We start from the raw sequence: 17,018 nt of genomic DNA on the forward strand, positions 1-17,018 counted from the left end.
AAAACCAATAAAGAAGACCAACTGCTAGAACTGCGAGGCGTGGATTTCCTTGTTTTTATGTCTCTCCTGATGGCAGTTTCATTGACCCAGTATTTCTGTGTGGTGGTTCCATTGTATCTTCATAATGTTTCTTTCTTTCTCATCCTTTTGCTTAGTCATCAGAGTATTTGAGCCTTCTCTTAGAATGCGCACTCTCAAACTATTTTTTAACTTGACATTTTCAATGTTTTGTCCTGTTTGTGTTTGAAATCCTTTTAACTTTTACCAGGACTCTATGAGTATGTTCTAAAACACTGAAAGGTGTGAAATACGCGATTGGATGTCAAGTATGTCTCAGAACTGCAAAAGAACACAATACCGGGCTGCCTTGAGCAAGGACTCCCCATTACCATTTCAAGTGTGAGATTTTGGGGGTTCTCTGAGTCCTATACAAATGGTTAAAACATGTAGATTGTTATTTGATTCTCAAACTTTCTGACATTTCTGAAAAATGGGAAAACCTGTTTTCCCACATTTGGAGGAAATGGCCATCATAATGTGCTTTCTGAGCGGCTAATTGGTAGTCTCACATTGACACTGTGCACTTGGTACGGTGGCCCGGCTTGACCCCATCATTGGGACTGAAAAGTTTACTGGCCACTTGCTTATAACTTCTTAATCTCAACTATATTAAAGTGAAATTATAAAAACAGTCAACACATAAAAATACAGTACACTGAAATTTTGTTTCCTAAGAGCAACGGAAGTCAGTTCAATTCAGTGAACGTTTTTGAGTGCTTTTTCTGTTCCGAGAATTCTGTTAGGTCTTCGGACATACAAATGACACCTGATACTTGCCACTAGGCAATTTTAAGTGACTTTGAGAGGACTGTGGCACACAGTCACATGCTTAACCTCTTGTTTGTTTTCAGAGAGTGGGCCATGGCAATGACAACCACGCAGATGCTGATCGATCTCCTATATTTCTTCAGTTTATTGATTGTGTTTGGCAAATGACAAGACAGGTGAGAAATTTCAGGTTTATTACTGACCTTAAAGTTGAAGATTAGATAAACCTTCACGTTCGTTCAAAATGAAGACATGTGTATGTGTGTAAAAATAGGACCCCCTTCTGTTATTTAACTAGGTTTGATTCTAATTCACTTAGAAGTATGGGCAGAAAATTAGAGACTATCGATTTCTCACCAAAAGTTCCTATTCTGGTGCAAATGCTTTTGTCAGTCATCCTGTCCACTGGCTATGCTGACCAAAGCCCTGCTCCTGTCATTCTGCTGCTCTCGCTCCCTTTCCTTCTGGGTAGGGAGGCACGGTCCCCTGCTGAGTGGGCCAGGTGTTAGAAATGGGGATATGATGGAACTGCCAGCAAGGGGAGGGATATGTCAGACCCAGGAACCCAGGAATCTACACACCTGCGCCGGGCCCCCACACCCCCAAGGCAGAGTCGCTGAGGGCAGGGAGTGTCCAGAAAGTGGAGGCAGATAGGAAGTTGCTGGTGCTTAGTTTCCAAACCCCAGTGCACAGAGCCCTGGTAAGCAAGGTGGCCATGCAGGAATCCCCCTTCCCTAAGCGGGTTGGGCCCCGACAGCTTCCATTCAAAGCAGGCCCTGAGGCCTGTGCTGTTTATTCTCTGGTCTCTAACATCTGAGCCCAAGTGTGGGATCTTACCCTCAGGATAGGAGATCGAGCCAGAGTGCCGGAGAGAACGATAGAGACAGAGTGGCGTACAGAGAGGGGGAGTAGAGAGAGTGAGACAGAGACACAGACACACAGAGAGACAGACACAAAGAGATCAAGAGGGAGAGAGTAGAAGACCGGTAGTCTCCCCAGTTCCTGCACAGGGAGAGAGTCAGAGGATAGAGAACCATGGCCTGTGTGCTCTCCTTCCTTTTGGCCTGGAGGTCTGGCCTTGGCTGCCTTAGTCACGGGAAGAGGACCAGCTGGAAAGACTGCAGGCGACCTCTAGTGACTCCACCAGCGGCCATGGTGCTCATGACAGTCCCCTGACCGCATTAGTACCATCACCCGAGGACCTTTTCAGAGGACCTCTGCTTCCCAAGCCAGGAAAGTGTGACGTACCACTGTCTGTGGAACCCTCCCCCCCGCACTGTGCAGCATTGTTACCAGTGGGGTGGGGGGGCAGGAGAGGGGTTGAGCACCACTACGGTGCTCTTGCTGCCCTGCTCCACCTCAGCCCAGAGCCCTTCCAGCAGCAATTCCCCAGGAGCCATCTGGGAGACCCCAGCCTCACTGTCAACCTGGGTGCACACTGTCAGCATCTGGAAACTTTTAAAGATGCACGTGCTTGGGTCCCCGGCCTTGCGGACCCTTCCTCCTATGGGCCGAGGGAGAAGCCCAGATGTGTGTAGTTCTGGAACATTCCCCATGTGGATTCTGAGGTGCCAGTGAGGCAGAAAACCAGCATCTAGACAACGGGCTCCATCCTACTGCAGTCCTGGGACCAGTAGCCTCAGCTTCCTGGGGACTTAGAGATGCAAATTCTCAGGCCCGTCCAGACCTGCTGACACTGGAGGGAAAGTGGCACTGGACGTGGGGCTATTATTAAGATGCAGAGTCTGATTTGTGAGTCTGCATGTCTCGCGGATCTCAGTAGCAAGGATCTAGAGAGAGCAGGCATACTTTCAGAAATAAGAAAAAAGGGGGGAGGTGAATTCTGATCAGCTAGAGGAGACCCCCCAGAGTCCTCAGCCCCACATGTAGAACTTACTCTTACTTTAAGGCCCAGCTTCCCCAAACTGATGGGGCTCTCATGTTATCCGAGGGCCAGGTCACAGCTGATTCAGAGCAGCCAGCTGGGGGGCCGGCAGGGGGTGGGCAGTCTCAGAGGTAGGCACCGCTGGGTGAGTGACAGGTGGCAGTGAACACACACTCAGAAAGCACGGAGGCTGGCCAGGGGTCTCATTGTTACTTAGCGCCATGAACTTCTTGCTGTTTGTATTAATTGAGCCAATAACAAAATTAAATGATGGTTACATTCAGATTAAAACAAAAAAGTATAAAATGCTTTTTAGAAAAATTGTGTAACAAGGCTGAACACACACAAAACATGATGCTTCTGAGGGGATAAGCACTACTTTTGTGCATGTGAAGTGGCTTCTTCCTCCCAAATGCATGTGCGCGCGTGCGTGTAATGTCCTCAAACTGCCTTCTGTTCTTCATACCATTTAGTGCCTATTTTCATGTCTAATCTAGATCATTTTTGTGCTGTTTATTGGATTTTAAGAAAGAAAGCAAGGGGTTTAGATTAGATTTCAGATGCCTCTCAGCTCTAAGATCCTGTCCATGAAACATGTATAATTAATGTCTCTTAAAACAACATGGTTAATGCAATAGAAGCAGAAATATCACTGCTCTATCAGTTAAGTTACAAGTGTATGAGACATGTAGCTTGTTAGGAAAGGTGCATTAATATAATAAGATTAATTTATTTGGAGGTTGCCTACTGCTAAATCAAGTAAGCTAAATCCACGTTAAATTGTTCGAAATCTCCGGATAAAGTGAACTAGCTTGTGTGCACAAATTGATATAAAAGGATCTAAGGGAAAAGTAATTGAGGGTCTCTTCAGAAAAGAGTCTCAAACATTCTACAATAACCATAGTTTAATAGACTCTCTGCTCTTTTGAATAGGTTTAATAGTGGTTCATATTTTTGTTCCTCGAGAGGCACAGAATTTCATTGTGGATTTCTAGAGTGTTTGAACCCATACTTCTTAGGTATATAGTATAGTCTCCAGGAGAAGAGGCCAAAAGAAATTATGAATCGTGAGACTTCATCTTCTATTTGTATTACTCTAGCTGTTGCTACTTCCTCTCATGAAACGTTTCCTGGGCTGAGCGTGAGGCCACGACGCCATTTGAATGTGAATAGCAGTCCTGCCGAGAGCGTTGGTAGATGGTAGATAGGGCTCTTGTGTCCTGGTTCTGGGGATGCTGACAGGCGTAGCCCAAGCCCCGCCCAGCCTAGACCTACCGGCCCTGGCACCCACTTGGCCAGAATAAGGCTTATAGTCAGGGGTGCTAGAACGTGCCCAGCCAAGCTCCTAGGTCCAGGAGGCAGGCTCAGGGTTAGGAATAAAGACTCATTTGACTTCAAAAATGTGTCCATATAGGCTTTGCTTTCCTGTGAATGAATGTGTAATTTAAATGAAAATAAAGTCTAGATCTTCCATTTCTATTCTTGATTTAATAAAGCTTCAGTGTACATAAATGTTACATATTTGCTTAACATCCATAAATTTCGTGGTGCCAATAATTTATAAATAGAGTGTAGCTAAACTGCATAGGAAAATGCTGGGAAAAGTGGACATGATGTACTTGGCCTTTTAAAGGATAGCCATTTGGAATGTGAGGCCATTGGCGGTGTTGCAAGTTAAAGGCTCTGAGAGTGGATTCATCAGTGGCTATCTTCAGCACTTCAGCCAGATTTAGTTGATTTAGTTCATCTAAGAACAAGAATGCTGGTAAGAACAACCACCACAACTAGTTTCCAGAGGTTTCTGAAGAAGTGGAATTCTGAGGGAGCTCCTCAGAAGAGAGTTGTGTGTTTCTGTGGGAACAGTCCTTAAGATGGAGAGACACTTCTGAATCCCAGGTAGCTGAGCAGAAGTCCGTACACTGGCTAATGTGATAAACAGCCTGGTGAGGAAAGAACAATTTCAGATGGAGTTTGGACAGCCCTGGACTGACCATTATTTCTCATTGGGAAGCTTGGCCCTAGTCTGGGAAAGTAATACAGCCATCGGTGACCCTGGTTGTCTCTCTAGAGATGACAGGATTAGTCATGAGAGTGTGCAAACAGCACTCAGATTGGGGAACAGTTTAATACTTTGAAGTAAACTGACCTAAATAAAACTCTGATGGGTAGTTCTGTTTGGTTTGCTTCTAATGGGCTTTGCCTCCTTCAGTACTTCCGTGTGTTACTGGCACATGGTGGGTGCCCCGTCCACACCTGCTGCCAGGAGCTTCATTGTCATCATTAATCGTTATTACCGTTTCCAGACCGTCTCCTCATGGCTACTAAATGCCAGCTACTGGCTAGAACCTCCCGGCAATGGTCAAGTCTTTCTTGGAATTCTGCAAAAACCCATTGAGAATTACCTAAAACAGTAATTGAGATGATTATGTGATTTTCTTATCCTGTTAATGTGGTGAATTATAGTAATTATTTTTTTAAACGTTGATCTTCAAATGTTAAGCCAGCCTTGCATTCCTGAGCTAAACCCCACTGGGTCATGTTGTGTTACCCTTTGTATATAGTTTGTTTAGACATTGGTAAGGATTTGGGGATGTATATTCATGGAGTTGTCTCTGTGGGAAGGTTTTTAATTATGAGTGATTTCTTTACTAGATAACAGGCTTTCCATTTTTTCTGGAATCCCTTTTGGTATATGCTGTGCCTGGGAACCCCACTCCCTTCTCTGTGACTCCAAACGCACCTCCAGGCAGAAAGCTGGGACGCTAGTTGGACTTGTTTCGTCCGTTTCCCTTCTGGGCCGGGGGCCTGTCACAGTCTCGTGCTGCCTGTTGCCAGAGTCTGAAAACAGCTGTTCCATCTATTTTGTCCACCTTTCTAGTTGCTTCTGGCAGAAGGGTGACTGTGTGCTGTGTTCTGCCAGCATGACCAGAAGGGGAAGCATTGAGAAGTACAACAGTTCTCGTTACTGCAGGTGCTTTCGCAGCTGGCTCTGTAAGCCTGGACTTGAAGCCACAGGAAGTGAAATTCTACATGGCTCAGTCTTCCTTTTTAACCTTTGACTGTATTCCAAGTTGTACTTTAGCGTCTCACAGAAAATTAGTACCACTGTGTTTTAGAAATTGAACTTTAACCTTCTCTCTCTCCATTTAAGTTTCCTTCAGCGTTCGAGTTTAATGAGCTATTCTTGATCACGATTTTGGATCACCTATATAGCTGTCTCTTTGGGACTTTTTTGTGCAACTGTGAACAGCAGCGATTCAAAGAGGTAAGTGTATTCCATCCTGCCTGTTGCTTTCCCATGGCTCAGGCACCTTTCCTATTAAGTGCCGCTGTAGAAGGAGGGGGGGTACTGGATGGAACAGGGACCTGGCTCTAGCCCTGTTGCCGTCTGTAAATAGGGGGATTGCATGAGATGCCCTTCCAGGGCTCACGAGCCCCAGCGTGTGTGTCTGATCTTCCACGGGGTCTGACCCAAGCCCCTTATTTTATGGGGGCTGGGATCCAGCAAGCCCACAGCTCTCTGAGGTCTCAAAGGTCTTGTAGGGTCAGTTCTAGACCCTGGACCCCTAAACCCCAAGTTTATGCACTTTCTACCACACTGACTCCAAAATGATGTGATTCTGCTCTTCACTCGCCATTCCATTAGGCTGACAGGCACTTAGAGGCCTAGGAAGGTAAAGTCTGTAGGTGAGCCCAGAACTTCCCACTAGGTAGCGAGCCAGACTTCCTCTTCCATCAGGCTGGTAATGAAGCAGCTGCTGAGCTTCTTAGAGTTCTGTTTCGCCTCTTTCCTCCTATTTTTTTTTAATTTAAATATATATTTGAAAGAGAGAGAGAGAGAGCGCACGCGTGAGCAAGAGCCGGAGCCGGAGGGGCAGCGGCAGCAGGACAGCCCCATCACAGGGAGAGAGAACCCCAGGCAGACTCTGTGCTGAGAGCGGAGCCCGATGCCAGGCTTGATCCCACCACCTGAAACCAATTATTGGATGATCGGCTCACTACGTCACCCAGGTGCCCCTTTCCTCCTCATTTTGAAATAAAGAAATGATCACAAGTGAGGAGGCACTGGGGAAAGGCAGTTCAGTGTCCTCTGGTTAACAGAAAAGGGCCACCACCTACAGGCTAAGCACAGTAGAACATTGTCAGATTTTGGAGAAAATAGTGGGTCACCAGCACCCACCGCCCTCTGCAGCCTCCCCACAGCTGTCACCCCCTCATTCCATGCCCACTCAGTCTCCTCCCTTTAGCCCGTCTCTCACCTGGGAGTCTGTCTCATCTTGGGGTCTAGTTACCATTCTCCTGCTCCTTGCTTGCTCCTCTGTATCTCCCTAAAGAGCACCCTTGTCCCTCGAGATGCTAAGGCCAAATGTGTAGGAGCCACCTTTGCCTCCACCCTCCCCCTCACCCCAGCTGCCACAGCTGGTCCCCAGAAGAGATTCGGGGTTTTTTTTTGTTTTTTAAAGATTGTACTTCCTTATGAGACAGAGAGGGAGGGCTAGGAGCAGAGTGTAGAGTCTGGCGTGGGGCTAGATCCCGTAACCCTGAGATCATGACCCGAGCTGAAATCGAGAGTCAGACGTTCAACCAACTGAGCCACCCAGGCGCCCTGAAGAGATTCTTTCTTAATCTGGCCACTTGTCACTGCCCCACAGCCTAGTTCAAGCCCCCGTTGTCTCATGGTAGACTAAGGCAGCTGCCTGGAAATGAGCTTCGCTCCCTCCATTTCTGACCTCCAGCAACCAGGGCAGCATTCCCCAACTCCAGTCCCATCACGTGCCTCTCCCCTGCTTGAAACCTCCCTGTGGCTTCCGTTGGGAACAGGATAAAGGTCCACGTTCCCTTAAGCCCAGGTGATCGGGCCCTGTTAACCTCTTTAAAAAAAAGTTGTTTTAGAGTGAATTTTTTGGTATGTTACTTAATCTCAATAAAGCTATTTCTAAAAAATCAACAGAAGGATGGAGTTCACATGTAGAATTTAAACCCTGATGGTTTTTTTTTTTTTTTTACAAAATGTACTCAAAATATATATACCCAAAAAGAGAGCCCATCCCCATGAGCAGTCCCTCCCAGCCCCCGGCAGCCGGATCTGCTTTCAGTCTGTCTGGATTCATGGATTCTGGACATTCCATATGAATGGAATCAAACCATATTTGTCCTCCTGTGACTGGCTTATCTCACTAAGCATCATGTCGTCAAGATCGATCTGTGGTTTAGCAGGTGTCAGTACTTTGTTCCTTTGCTCCGGCTGAGTAATATTCCGTGGTATGGAGAGACCACATTAGGAGTACAGTTGCTGAGTCATATAGTAACTGTATGTTTGACCTTTTGAGGAAGCACAGACTGTTCTTCCAAAGTTCCAATATTTTACCAACGATGTCTCACCAGCAATGTATAAAGGGCCTGTTTTCTTCACATCTTTGCAGACATTTGTGTATTTTTTTTAATTCTAGCCATCCCAGTGGTGTCTCACTGTGGGTTTTGGTGTACATTTCCTTGGTAACTAATGATAGTGTGAGCATGTTTTCATGTGCTTCTTGGCCATCTGTTTATCTTCTGTGGACAAATGTTTATTCAGATCCTTTGCCCATTTGTATTGGGTTGTCTTAATCATTGAGTTGTAAGAGTTCCTACAAATTTGTGATATATACAAGTCCTTTATCAGATATATGATTTTCAAAAATTGTCACCCATTCTGTGCATTGTCTTTTAACTTTTTTGACAGTCTCATTTGAAACACCCAAGTCTTTAGTTTTCATAAAGTCCAATTTGTTTTCTTTTGTTGCGCGTGCTTTTGGGGTCCTCTCCAGGAAGCCGTTGCCCAACCCAAGGGCATGACGAGTTGAGCCTGTGTTTTCTTCTAAGAGTTTTATAGTTTTAGCCCTTCCATTTAGGTCTGTGACCCATGTTTGAGTTCTTTTTGTGAACACTATGTGATAAGGGTCCAAATTCATTCTTTTGCATGTGGCTAACCAGTCATCCCAGCGCTGTTTGTTGAAAACTCTCTTTCCCCCACTGAATGGTCTCGGTGCCCTGGTTGGAAGTCAATTGACTGCATAGGCTTGTGTCTGTATTGTCTTCTCGTCCGTCAGTGCACGTATCTGTCCATCCCAGGCCAGCACCACTGGTACTAACTACCAAGGCTATTCAGGGTCCCTTGAATTCTCACTGGTGTTTCTCTTGGAAATACAAAGTATAAAATAGGAAAAGGTCCTGATGGGATTCTGTCTGTTTAGATAGTTTCTGAGGGAGTCAACTGGCTTTACGGTTTTCTGATTTTGACTTTGTCACTGTGCTTGGTCCATGTCTAACACTGACCCACCCTGCCAAGCCTGTTGGTTTTGGTGTTTTCCACTCGCATGAGCAATGCAAATAGTTCCAGTGTTTCTAAACCGGGTATGCCAAGGTTGGGAGGTGGGGAGATAGAATTTAATGACATACCTACTTCTCGGTGTGAGGCTTCACCACCCTGCCACCCTGGCACATTTTCCCCCAGATAGCCATGATCTTCTGGTGAAAGGAATCTTATCTGTGAATTCTACCGCAGTCACAAAAGCAAACTGCAAACTGGAAATAAAAAAAAATGTATTTGTCATTGATGGGCCCCATCATCCTGTGGTTGTTAGAAAGTTCTCGTTTTGCCTTCGTACAGATGCAGTTGCCAGGTGTCACCTAACTCAGCAATACATTTTTCCATGACAGTAACCAGTATATGTTTTCATGTCATCCCTAGCATGAGGTGATGCCATAGCATAAAGGATGGGGGTGGGGCTCACTAAATGTTCTGTAGTTTTTCAGCATTTGAACTCCTTTTATTCAAGTCCTTTTCTCTCCATAATACAAATTCTCAAGGATCTGAAAAAAAGTTGAATTTATTTCAATGTATTCCTTTTTTTTGTTTTTCAGGATGTATATACAAAGACTATATCTTTATGGTCATATGTCAATAGCCAGCTTGAAGAATTTTCTAATCCGTTCTTTGTGAATTATGAAAACCACGTCTTATATCCCGTTGCTAGTCTGAGTCATTTGGAACTATGGGTAAACTATTATGTGCGGTGGAACCCACGAATGAGGCCTCAGGTATCTTTTTGTTCTTTGCACAAGAGCGTATCTTTCTAAACGGAGCTACTGGCGTCGGAATGCGTGCATGCCGGGTATTAACATACTCTACTTTGCCGTCACCTCATAGGGTTTAATCCTGTGCATCCGTGTTGTACCACCTTCTTTTCACACACCAACCAGAAGCTGTTTGCTGGATTAGAGTTAAAAATCTTAGCGCCTCTGTCTTCTGCTAAAGGCAGGTAGAAGCAGCAGTCTTGGTTACTGAATTTCACTCTTAGTGTTTCCAGTGACTCAGTTAGTTTATAGACTCTGGTAGAAGGAGGGCACGTGCTGAGTGGCAGATAGGCACCCCTTTGAAGAAGGGGTAAAATAACTAAGTAACTGCGTCTCGATCCTCTCTTAACCTTGGTGGGTGTTCCAGGAGAGTGTGGTGTGTGGGTGTGTGCACTCGTGTCCTGCCCCAGCCCCTCTCCTCCACGTGGCTGGCCAGGGCACAGTCAGTGCTAGGTACAGGGTCGGCCGATGGAGGTGGCGCTCCCCTCCGTGGCAGAGGACTCTCTACCGAGGTGCTTTTTAAGTTGAATGTCTTGCAGGTTTACTGGTGGTCTGCCAAGAGCGGGCTTCTGGGGCCTTGTCTAACATCATCACTGCTCTTGGGCACAGGTGTGCACACCTTTCCTCTCAGCTCTCCTTCTCAGTCCTTCATTCTCACGCAGTGTCCTCGTCATCTCCGTAGGCATGTCCCGCGTCTCAGTTCGCTAGGGCTGCCATAACCAAGGACCACAGATGGGGGTGGCTTACACAGTGGAAATGTATGGGCTCGCAGTTCTGAGATGAGAAGCCTTGAGATCAAGGTGTTGACTGGGCTGGTTCCTTCTGAGGGCTGTGAGAGGAGTCTGTTCTGGGCTTCTCTCTCTGGCTTGCAGATAGCCGTCTTTTCCCTGTGTCTTCATATTGTCTTCCTTTTGTGTGTGTGTCTGTGTCCAAATTTCCCCTTTTTATAAGGATACCAGTTGTAGTGGATCAGGGCCCACTCTGGTGACTTCACTGTAGCTTGATTACCTGTGTAAAGGCCCGTCTCCAAATACAGCCACATTCTGTGGTACTGGGGGTTGGCACTTCAACACATGAAATTGGGGTGGACAGTTAACCTATAACAGTCCCCAAGCCCCACTAACCCAAAAGTTGAGAAGACCCAACAGTTCATTTTACTTTGTAGTTCCTGGCACTTGAACTTTGGAGGGACCATCACTTCACTAACCTTCCCTCCCTGATGGAAGAGTCACTCACTGTAGACTTAGCTCCAGGACGCACGTGACCGCACAGACTGCTGCCCTCTCCTGCGTCTCTCTGGACGCTCCTTTTCCAGCAGCACACTTCCAGCTGCTCTTCCCTCTTTCCGACTGCTTTCCAGTCCAAGAGGCTTCAGCTACAAAAGCTCTTTCTTCCGCTACAGCCTCGAGGTCAGCTCTGCCACCCTCAGGGACCTCAGGACTGTATTCCAGAACTCCCTGATGAGGGCTTGCCTAGCCCAGTACTTGTCTTTCTCTCTGAGCAGGCACTCTTCCTTCTGGTCTAATGGACTCCATATCCCCATAGGTGGCCTGTCAACCCCACCCCCCGACTCTGGAAATGCTTTCCCTGCCTCAGCTTCTCACCATGCCAATAGCTGGTGCTCTGAGACCCTTCTTTAGGAACCCTTCCCCAATCTGAAACTTCCCTCCATTTACTGTAATGAGCCCCTACCTGCTGTCCTTGTGTACCAGGCACATTTCTCACCTGGTGGAAGGGGCCATTAGCTGCTTCCTGTGTTATGACAGCACGGAGCAGCAGGGGTCATGAGCACCTCGCCACCGGCACAAGCACATTTCTAACCACCAAATGGGTTCTGGGTTTAGTGCTAACGTTTAAGAGTTGTAAAATGTTTTCTTTATTGAAGAACATCTGAGCGGGAGAGACGTCCTCTCCGTTCTTTTCTCTGTGAAAACAGTATACAAATAGTCAAGTTCTTTGGACAGTGGTTCATGTTTTATGTATAGGTGTTTGATTTGGTGGCCAGCGAGCCAGTAGTAACTAGTATCAAATATTCTGCCGAGGAGCTTTCATCCCGTTAGCGCTGTGGCATCTATACAGAGTGCCCTGGGGTCAGTGGACAATGCCTGTGGCCTCCACCAGAGAGCCTCTTCACAAGGCTCCCCAGATCCTTTCCCCTTCCCTGTCCCGAGTGACCCATCCTCCTGTGACTCATCGTTCCCTAGTCCCACGGCTGAGATTGCTCGTACAACAGCCCGCTGGGCCCAGGGCTGGCCTCCCGTCGCTACCTGATGGCTCCAGCTCTCTCTGCCCCCCACTGTCCCCTCATCTAAGCTCTGGGTTACGTTCATCAGGCTGTGGTGACAACTTATTTCTCTGTCTCTCTCAGACTTCGTGTTCTGCAAGGTAGGCCCCTGGCATAACAACTGCTTGTGATAGTAGGTGGAATCATCCCCCAAATGAGAGCCCCACGTGAGGGAGAACGGTGAGCTGGGTGTCGCCAGCCCCGTCAGCAGCTCCTGCGGTGGCTCACCGCTGAGGAAGTCTGAGTGCAGGCCAGACTGCCCTTTTACAGGGGCCAGCTTCCAGAACAACACTTCTTCCTGACCCCACCTGCTTTATTTTAGAATACGAGCCCCAGGGACCCCTTAAGCCCTTCTTAACGGTCACTGGAGTCCATCTGACTTAGAAACGCTAGCAGCACCTGCTTCCCACAGCTACCTCCCAACCGCCGCGTGTTTCTGTCCTACGCGGGCGCCTCGCTGAGTTCTTCCCTGGGCGGTTCTGTTTCGTGTGTCGTAGCAACAAGGAAGACAGGCTCCAGGGTAGTGTAGGAAAGTCATTTTATTGAAATCACAGAGTTAGCGAATAGGATTCTGGGTGACACAAAGGCCAGATGGTGGGATTTCTGGAACATGAGCAGGGAAGCCCACACAGGCACTGCTGTCGGACTGAGGGTGTCCCTTGGGCCCAAGCTCTTCCTCCCGCAGCATGAGCTCCCTGCGCACACAGACCGTGGACCGAGGAGAGCCGCACCGCCTCTGAAAGCCAGCCGGCCTGTCCTCCCTCTGGTACTCAGACTTCGGCCTGTGAGATCAGTCTGCTCCGCCGCGATGACCGTGACAGACACGGGAACCGCGGGCCTCGCTGCTCTAAGTCGAGATCCTCTGGCAGGCCTCCAGGTGCCGGGTGCCCTACCCATGGGCCTTTGTGGGACACAGGAGACACCCAGCCACGCAGAGCAGCCCTGGCTTGTCCTGTTCTCACCGCCTAGCCTCTACTCAGGGAAAGGAAGGGTGCCCGTGGGCCAGGGTCACATCCCCTCTCCGGCAGTGGCCCCATGCCTCTTGGGGGCAAGGTCCTGAGCCTCGTTGAGACCTTGAGGGAGCAGGAGCTCTTCCCGCACTGTGCCATACGGAAGGGAGAACTGGAAGGTGGTCCACGGGCTACCATGTCTTGTTCTAACTGCGGCTGGTGCGTTTTGGAGCTGCCTGGGTGCTGGCACCAGGGCCCGTGGGGGAGCAGGCTGGGCCTTGGGGGCATTGGAGGCCAGAAAGGTGGGCGGGCCAGGCTAGTTGTGACTAGCGGGAGGGAGGGCCATGGCAAAAGGTCAGCCAGAAGGCCAGTGTTGCTGTGATAGAATGAGGACCCAGGCTGGGCAGAAGGGAGGAGGGAGAGAGAGGAGAGGCAGGTGACTAGCGTGTCTGGCCCCTTTTGTTTGAGGAGGAGGGGGCTAGATTGGCTGCCTGGAGAGTGGCTCCCTGGGCATCCATCAAAGGAGGGCCGGGTGGAAGGAGGCCCGAGCAGCATTCTTGTTTCCTTTGCGGCCCTCTTGCCTTGTGGCAGACACGGGACCCACTCAAACAAGCAGGCCGTGGATTTATGGTAAGTGACCTATGAGGAAAGGCTGCATGGAGAGGTCAGACGATCATCTCAGGCCCTGGGCGTGTGTGAAATTGGGCAGTCCCCCAGTGACGGTAGCTTGACTGCAGAAGGTTCTCTTGTCTAATTCACTTGGAATCAAATGATCCTGCAAACAGGAAAATACCAAATAGGCCCCAAGACTGAGAGGGGGCTACTGCTTACCTCATGGTAGCCTCTGGGATCAGCAGCAAATAAGGTAACTTTCCCTTGTTTTGGGGCATCGTTGGCATCAGACTCCTATTGTTGTCCTTTCCAGTCTTCCTGTGGCTTTTGAGGAAGCTGGGAGTTTGTTCTTTGCTGGTTACCAAGCATCCTACCCTTTCATCTGTCTCCCTCCCTCCCTCCCGTCTGTGTATCTCATCTGTCTCCTGCCCTCCCTCCTCCCTCTAGTAGGGTTGGTCACCATTGGCAGTCCTGATGGGAGAGCTCGGAGTCTTCAGGGAGGAGGCAAAGGGCTGGGGGGAAAGTGCTGCAGGCAGAAGGGACAGCACATGCATGGCATCTATCAAAACCTAGAAGATTCTGGAATGCAGGAAGGGAGCAGAGGCAGGACCTGGGGAGAGGGGAGGAGAGGCTGGCTGGGGTCAGACCACATGGTTTTGAGGCCAAGGTCAGGGTGGCAGAAAGAACCACTGGAGGCTATTAGGTGGGCATCACGTAGCCTGGGCTGAGGCTTAGGACCCAGGCCTGTAGCTGCTGTGCGCAGACTGGATTGGGGAGTGGGAGGAGGCAAGAGGGCAGAGGCAAGGAGAGCCCCCCAGATGGTGACTTTCCTCCCTGGTGTGCCTTACCGCAGCCCAGGAACCCCATGAGGGAAAAGCTTGCTAGCTGAGGGAGGGAGTAGGTGCTGTGACCCCAATAGTCAGACCGGGTGTCCCATATGTCCCAGGAAAACCCTTCTCAGTGCTTTACGGCCCCGCCCCCATGGAAGGGGCATAAAAGAGAAAAGCTAACAGCTAACCAGGGGAGGCCTTGCTGTGGGGCCTGGATTGAATAGAGGTGCTGAGTGGAGGCTCAGTGAACAAAAGCCCCTCTTCCCTGTGCCCGGGCGGGGGTGGGGAGCTGACCCCCCGGGAGCTCTCCCTCCTCCAGCACCATCCTCTCCCGGGGTGGCTGCCTGCTCCTCTTGCGACTGCTGAAAACAAATACAACTTCCAGTTGTAGAAGGTGCTGATTTAACAGCTGTATTTTCATTTATAAAAATGCAAAACGGCAAAGGTCGGGGGGGGGGCGCAGAGTCCATTTCTGCGGTGCCCTTAGGAGACAGTTCCCCCTGCGCTGAACTGGCCAAGCAGGGCGGCAGCTGAGGCCCTGGCTCGGGGGAGGGAGGCCCTGCATGCATCTTGAGGGGCATCCCAGCGCCCCGAGACGGGCCCACTGACCGCAGCCGTCTCTGCTCTCCCCAGATGCCCATTCACCAGAATCTCAAGGAGCTGCTGGCCATCAAGGCAGAGCTGCAGAAGCGCGTGGAGGACCTGCAGCGGGAGGTGGCCACGCGCGCCTCGTCCTCATCCGAGCGGGGCTCGTCACCGTCCCACTCGGTCACCCCCGTCCACACCTCCGTCTGAGGGGCTCCAGAGGGCAGCACTCACGGTGACTCCGGCCGGCCAGGACCTGCTCGGCAGCTCGGGCACGGGACGGTAGCTTGTAATCTTGTCTTTTAGGCCCAAATGTCCTCCCACTCTGGATGGCACTTCCCACCAGTGACCATTGTGTGGCTAGTGACCACTCCCACTGTCAAGTGTTTTTTGTCCCGTGAACCGTTTCCGTCCAGCGCACGCTTTCCTGCGGTGGCCGCCGCGCTGGGCCCGGGAGCGACACGGGAGCACGGAGCGCAGGGCTTAGGGTTAAGGGGGGCCCGCTCCATTGCTTTCCGAGGTAAGCCCTTCATTTTCAGACACACTCCATTCACTCACAGACCGCGTGCCAGCCACGTGGCTGCTTTCGACTCTTCGCTACACCTCGAAGGCCGTTTTAAACGCGGGCGTCGGGGCGCCCCGCTGTTGCCGCCAGGGCTCCAGTGCTGTCTGCGCCTGGGCCTCCTGCACCGGTTACTGTCGTGTACATAGAAGGTATTTTTAAACAAGAGAAACATGCCTTTATTTTCCTATGTCCTTTTTTATGTTTAGACTAGTCAGTCACCCCGGGAGGTCTCTGCTCAACTGGCCTGGGTGAGACATTCTTTTCAAACAAAGAGCATGCCAGTTCCCCGTGGTACATCTGGAGTGTGGCCCAGTGCCCCACCCTCCCCTGACACTGGTGCTTGCCTCCCGAGGGGGCCTCTCCCCAGCCGCCGCGTCCCCTCCCTGCTGCCCGCTGTTCGAACCCGAGTGAATCCGCCTTCCCCTCTGAGCTGCCTGGTCGCAAGGTTTCTCATTTCCCGGACCCCCCTCCAGCTCCGTTCCCCGGCTGCCAAACAGCTCCCTACCTTTCTCCTCCTGGGGCCAGGGCCACGGCGGGCTGTGCCACCCTCCCCTGCCCGCGGGCCCCCCCCCACCCCTTTCCGATCGACAAGCAGCACAACAGCCCCTTTTCCTCTGTGTGTACCTAGCACACAACCGTTTCTAACACAACTTGAAGTATACTGTTACCTAAGCAATTCTTCTTTTTATTTAAGTATACTAGAATGTAAAACATTCATGGTTCAGATTTTTAAAAACTGGTATAGTATCGTATTTGCCTCACCTGATACACTGTATTTCAACCTGTAATTAAAATAATATGTTTGCTCTGTGGCTTTTTTTTTTCCAATTTTTCTCTTGGGGAAAATGACAAAACCTTCCATACCTGTTATCTTCTGTGCCAAGCACAGTTAATACACATAAAGTGCCTTTATAGGATTTAACTCATTTACTAAATCCTAAACGCCAGAAATCTAGTCTTAAGTGTCTTGGTCAAAATGAATAAGTACTCGGATTTTAAAATCTGAAATGCCCCGCAACCTTAAGCTTGAGGAAATGTTGACAGGGAAGGGCTGGAGCTACCAGACTCGGCGGCAGCTCCGAGGAGGCAGGGTGCTCCGTGCAGGCCTGGAGTCCTAGAGCTGAAAAGGGGACAGACTTTGGAGAAGCCCCAGGGTCCCCAACCCAAGTCTACGGAAGGAATGCTGGCCTTTGGGGGAGCTGTAAAGGCCTGGATGAGGCCACACTGGCCCCTGTGGGTTACCCTTCTCACAAGGGCCTCAGGTCCCCGTCCCCCTCCCTGTAGCAGTCCAGTCCCTGCAGCTATGGGCCCCAGCAGCGACACCTAAACTGCAAGGCCGGGAGGGCCCCTGCACTGGGCCCTG

The 17,018-nt window shown here is 49.8% G+C and overlaps 1 protein-coding gene across 4 annotated transcripts in view; it reads left to right on the forward strand.

The window, feature by feature from the left end:
• The window catches only part of MTMR1 (myotubularin related protein 1), a 65,366-nt gene extending 48,897 nt beyond the window's left edge, over positions 1–16,469 (forward strand). For 3 of the 4 annotated variants that reach the window (XM_019805245.2, XM_034649871.1, XM_019805244.2), the window contains 4 exons: positions 912–1,004; positions 5,865–5,978; positions 9,617–9,793; positions 15,139–16,469. In XM_019805245.2, the coding sequence (XP_019660804.1) occupies positions 912–1,004; positions 5,865–5,978; positions 9,617–9,793; positions 15,139–15,300 (546 nt within the window). In that variant the 3' untranslated portion in view covers positions 15,301–16,469. The remainder of the gene's footprint in view (positions 1–911; positions 1,005–5,864; positions 5,979–9,616; positions 9,794–15,138) is intronic. The other variant, XM_034649872.1, reaches the window with a different exon arrangement.
• The last annotated feature ends 549 nt before the right edge of the window (positions 16,470–17,018 follow it).

The sequence above is a fragment of the Ailuropoda melanoleuca genome, chromosome X (assembly GCF_002007445.2).
Source record: "Ailuropoda melanoleuca isolate Jingjing chromosome X, ASM200744v2, whole genome shotgun sequence".
NCBI classification, from domain to species: Eukaryota; Metazoa; Chordata; class Mammalia; order Carnivora; family Ursidae; genus Ailuropoda; species Ailuropoda melanoleuca.